At 32.5% G+C, this 4838-nt stretch overlaps 1 protein-coding gene across 1 annotated transcript; it reads left to right on the forward strand.

Annotated features, from left to right (window-relative positions):
- Window positions 1–893: 893 nt before the first annotated feature.
- Window positions 894–4272, forward strand: LOC102595678 (putative serine carboxypeptidase-like 23). Its single transcript, XM_006354896.1, has 8 exons — window positions 894–1287; window positions 2071–2175; window positions 2271–2551; window positions 2651–2896; window positions 3002–3120; window positions 3231–3326; window positions 3609–3714; window positions 4129–4272. Exons 1-8 carry the CDS (start codon window positions 894–896, stop codon window positions 4270–4272), a joined length of 1491 nt encoding a protein of 496 aa, XP_006354958.1.
- The last annotated feature ends 566 nt before the right edge of the window (window positions 4273–4838 follow it).

Consider the following 4838-nt stretch of genomic DNA (forward strand, 5'->3'; position numbering starts at 1 on the left):
CCGATCCCCCCACCCCAAAAAAAATTAAGTTTATTTTTAAAAAATATTTTCAATTTCAATTAAAAAATTATTTTCTACTCTCTAGTAAAAAAAAGAGATATTTTCTCAAAAATAATTTCATTCATAAATCAAACACAAAATCTTTTTCGAAAAATATTTTCTACTCACCAACCAAACATGAGAAAATAAGTCAAAAATCTACTTATTTTTCAGGAAAACATTTTCCTTCGTACCAAACACACCCATAATCTTCAACTTTTTGGAGATTAAATTTTGTGTATTTAAAGTATACAAAAACCTTATTAATCATAATTAAATTCAAAATATGGTTAACAGATAATCCAAATCGACTAATATAACAACACATCATTAAACTCCATATTGAGATGACAAACTCCTCCTTCCCAACAACAAACATACAAATTACAAAGACGTTTTCCACTTTTACATCAATAACCAAAAAGAAATATGGCTTACAAGAAAATGTCAAAGTTGTTTACAGACCAACTCTGGATAACTATTTTTAGTAACGTGGACAATTAATATTAGACAAATGAAGTAATGCCTAGGGGATATTCAACTAAAATCTTGTTTAGAACGGACGATATGACTAAATTATTATAATTCTAACACTAGAAAATTATTGAGCCGTCCACTGCATCAAATGCCTAGGAAATATTCAACTAATTTAGGGAGTTCATTATAAACAAAACAAAATAGTGAGTGAATCCAGCAACATTTTGTTTAGAGATTTCCAAATAAACAAGAACAAAACCATCATTAATATTTAATAATATTGGCCGGACACAAAATTTAAATTCTTAAGTCATTTATTTAAATGTGTCAATATGAATATTCATACTTGTTATCGTCATTTCTCACACAAATTAAAAATGGTTAAAACATCATATTTCTACTTCTTTTTCCTAACCTTATTAGCTTTATCTAATTTAGTGCATTGTTATAAACCTAAAAGCCTAAAGCCAATTGGTCATTATTTCAAACAAAACTTAGAAAAATTTACTACTAATAATCCAGAATTTAATAGTAGTAGTAGTAGTAAATTTGTATCACAAAGGACTTCACCAGTACATTTTGGGACTCAAAATTCACTCAAAGAGAGTGATAAAATAGAAAAATTGCCTGGTGAACCTGAAGGTGTAGATTTTAACCAGTATTCAGGATATGTTACAGTTGATTCTAGTGCTGGAAGAGCTTTGTTTTATTATTTCGTCGAATCGCCTTCAGATTCTGCTTCTAAGCCTCTTGTCTTATGGCTCAATGGAGGTACTTAGTTTTTTTTTTTTTTTTAAAGTATCGTAATTCACCTTTGTTATACTTTGGAGTCATTCATACCTTGATGTTTGTAAATTATCTCGTACTTGTATTGACTTTAACGGAAATACAATGTGGACTAGGTGGATTCCGCGTGTCAATATATATACTTTGGTAAAAAGGTCAAATTTACTCTGCTTTTGACTATTGTTTTTAAAAACATCCTCCTATAAACTTCATCTTGGAGCTCCATTAGAATAGTGAGAATTAAATACGAGATGATTTGCTGACGACAAGGTTATGAATAGTGTAACATAGAGTACCACTTAGTAATTTCATATAGTGGTAAAATAGAATGTATCTTATGTCGTGTTTTTTTGTGTGTGAATGAGGTTCGATCCCATGATCTTTGGGTTAACTAATGAATGAGAAATGAAGAGACTTTGTCCATCATGTCCTTCGAAGATCACCTGATAATTGTGTATTTAAAATCCTCAAACTCTTCTAGATATGTTTTCTCGTGAATTTGACTTTTTTTAGAGTGGTATCAGAGGTCTATTTTGAAGATTACATATAGAATAGTTCGTCTTCCCTTAAAACAACGTACATGCTCTTGTGCTATTTTTTTGTTCTCAATCATCTAAAAACAACCAAGAGTCTTTCGGAAACAACGTCTCTACCCTCACAAGGTAAAGATAAGGTCTGCATACACACGATCCTCCCAAGATCTCACTTGTAAGATAATACAGAGTATATCGTTGTTGATCATCTAAAATACATTGTTGTTACAAGCAGGGCCAGGTTGTTCCTCACTTGGAGGAGGTGCATTTGGTGAACTTGGTCCATTTAGAGTTAACAAAGATGGTACTCTACAGAGGAATCAATTTTCATGGATTTCTGGTGAGTCACTCAAAGAAATTAAAGTTCAAATTTAAGTCATTGCTTTTACAACACAAACTAATAGTACTAATAAATTTAACATTTCATTCATCAAGAGGCCAACATAATATTTCTCGAATCACCTGCTGGCGTTGGATTTTCATATACAAACACAAGTTCTGACTTCAATTTTAGCGGAGACAGAACAACAGCTCGTGATTCTTACACCTTTCTAGTCAATTGGCTCGAACGTTTTCCAGAATATAAAGCTAATGACTTTTACCTTATTGGAGAGAGCTACGCGGGACATTACGTCCCTCAACTTGCTCAGCTTATACTTCAGCATAACAATAACTCAAACAAGACTATTAGTACTATAAACTTGAAAGGAATTGCTGTAAGTTTTCTCATCTGATCAACATCTATGCGACAAAATTATCAAAAAGATTCTATTAGCTACAAGCTATTTAATTGTTTGATGGAATTCACATGTCAGATTGGCAATGCCTATGTTGATTTTGAAGCCAATATGAAAGGAACAACAGAGTATTACTGGTCTCATGCACTAATTTCAGAGGAATTATACAACAAAATCATATCAACCTGTAATTTTTCTTCTCCATCATCTGTCTCCAAGAAATGCAACGCGTATTTAGACCAAATCGATGAAGAAACTGGAAATATCTTCATCTACAACGTCTACGCGCCATTGTGCAACAACGGATCACCCTCAAGTACCTCAGTAAGTAAATGTTACATCATTTTTAGTCCTCAATATCTTGAAAAAATTAGAGAAATGTTGATTTAAACTAACTTTTCGTGGTGTTTTTTTCTTGTTTATAAATAGATATCGGATGTTGATCCATGCCTTCCGAATTATATTCAGTCTTACTTCAACATACCAGAAGTTCAGAAGGCGATGCACGCGAACGTTACTAATCTTCCTTATCCATGGGAAAGTTGCAAGTATAAGGCTCTTGATTTAGTGAATAAAACAACTTATTTTTCTACTTATTGTATACATTTCTAAGCATAATTGTAACACTAATCATAAATTTTCTTTTTATTGAGAACAGTAACACACTTAATCTCAACTGGAAAGATAGACCATTGAGTGTCTTGCCACTTTTACATCAGTTGATGAAGAGTGAATTAAGGATTTGGCTGTATAGGTAAGTATTTAATAGAAAAAATTTACTCCCCCGTCTCAATTTGTGTGGCCCCTTTCGGATTTCGAGAGTCAAACAAGTTTTCTGTGACCATGTTTTTTTCATACATGTAAAGATTTTAATCTGTCATGTTTGAATTCACGGTCAAAATTGAAACGTTTGACTCTTGAAATTTGAATTGTGACGTATAAATTGAGACAGAAGGAGTATACAATTTCATTCATTCCTTAGTTTATCATACATTATTCAAGATAACATAATGTGGTATGAAAATATATTTTGCAGTGGTGACATGGATGTTGTAGTGCCAGTGACAGATACAAGATATGCTATAAAGAAGTTGAATTTATCAGTTAAGACATCTTGGTACCCTTGGTACTTACAAGGAGAGGTAAACACTCATCATTAAAAATATTTTCATTTTTAATTATCGCGTTTATGGAAATCGGAGATTAAAGATAGGGGTCAGATAGACAGTGAAAGCTCAGATAGCGAATGAAACTACATTTAATGTTCTTCATAATGAGCTAAAATAGTTGCGGATACAGAGTTAGCACTACCCTGCTTTTGTCCTGTATCTTACCTTCTTATTGTTATTTGGTTGCTAAAACGGTCTAATTAGTCATAGTTTCCTTTCCCCAAAGGGTTGGTTAGCCTTGTTGTCATCCAACTTGAGATCGATCAGATAAGCTTTTGCTTCTTTTTTTTTTTATACCACTCGTTATTATAGTGATTCATTCATTTGCTCACTTGTTCAAATGTTGACACTACTTACGAAGAATTCTGCATACGCCTCTATGTGCAGGTTGGTGGATATGTAGAAGAGTATGAAAACTTGACATTGGTAACAATAAGAGGAGCAGGGCATTTTGTTCCAACGTATCAACCAAATCGAGCTTTGGCTTTTTTCTCCCATTTTCTTAGTGGAAAGCCTCCCCATAAAGTATAACAACATTACAATGGAAGAATATATATTTGCCTTGTCTGCCGAACAACAAACAATATTCTAAAATAGACGTTACTAGAAGAATCACTATTTTTCCATCGAAATTTAATGTTTACCGGTTATTTCCATAGATATTTTGATTGGATCGGTAAAACACAAACGCATAATAGAATGTAAAATCGACCATCATTTGGGCCTACAATTAGCGAGAGATCACCCAGTTGGCGGGCTGAAATACTTCAACTTGTTGGGCTTTTAAATCACATACAGGCCTATGTTTGTTAGCCCAAGGAATATAAGAGGGGTTTTACTCTCTCCTTGTTTTTTTTTTTATGTTTGGTACGTAAGTAAAATATATTAATATTATCTCACGATCTGCGTACATCCTATTTTCTCCAAATCTCATTTGTGAGATTAATGTACTAGGTATTTTGTTAGTGTTGGAAGGTGGGAAAGACATAATTAATATGAAATATCAGTTGTCGAACTTGTTTTCTTGATTTTCACTAGGAAAGTCATTTTTTCTATTTTTAAGGGAATTGTTTTTGTTAATAAAAATATATGTTGAC

Source organism: Solanum tuberosum, unplaced genomic scaffold, assembly GCF_000226075.1.
Source record: "Solanum tuberosum cultivar DM 1-3 516 R44 unplaced genomic scaffold, SolTub_3.0 scf00184, whole genome shotgun sequence".
NCBI lineage: Eukaryota > Viridiplantae > Streptophyta > Magnoliopsida > Solanales > Solanaceae > Solanum > Solanum tuberosum.

Excerpts from the sequence above, each read along its gene's own strand:
- LOC102595678 (XM_006354896.1), top strand. The coding sequence starts at position 894 with ATGGTTAAAACATCATATTTCTACTTCTTTTTCCTAACCTTATTAGCT. Across the intron at positions 2,176-2,270 it reads TCAATTTTCATGGATTTCTG|AGGCCAACATAATATTTCTC; the intron begins GTGAGTCACTCA and ends TCATTCATCAAG. Across the intron at positions 2,552-2,650 it reads TAAACTTGAAAGGAATTGCT|ATTGGCAATGCCTATGTTGA; the intron begins GTAAGTTTTCTC and ends TTCACATGTCAG.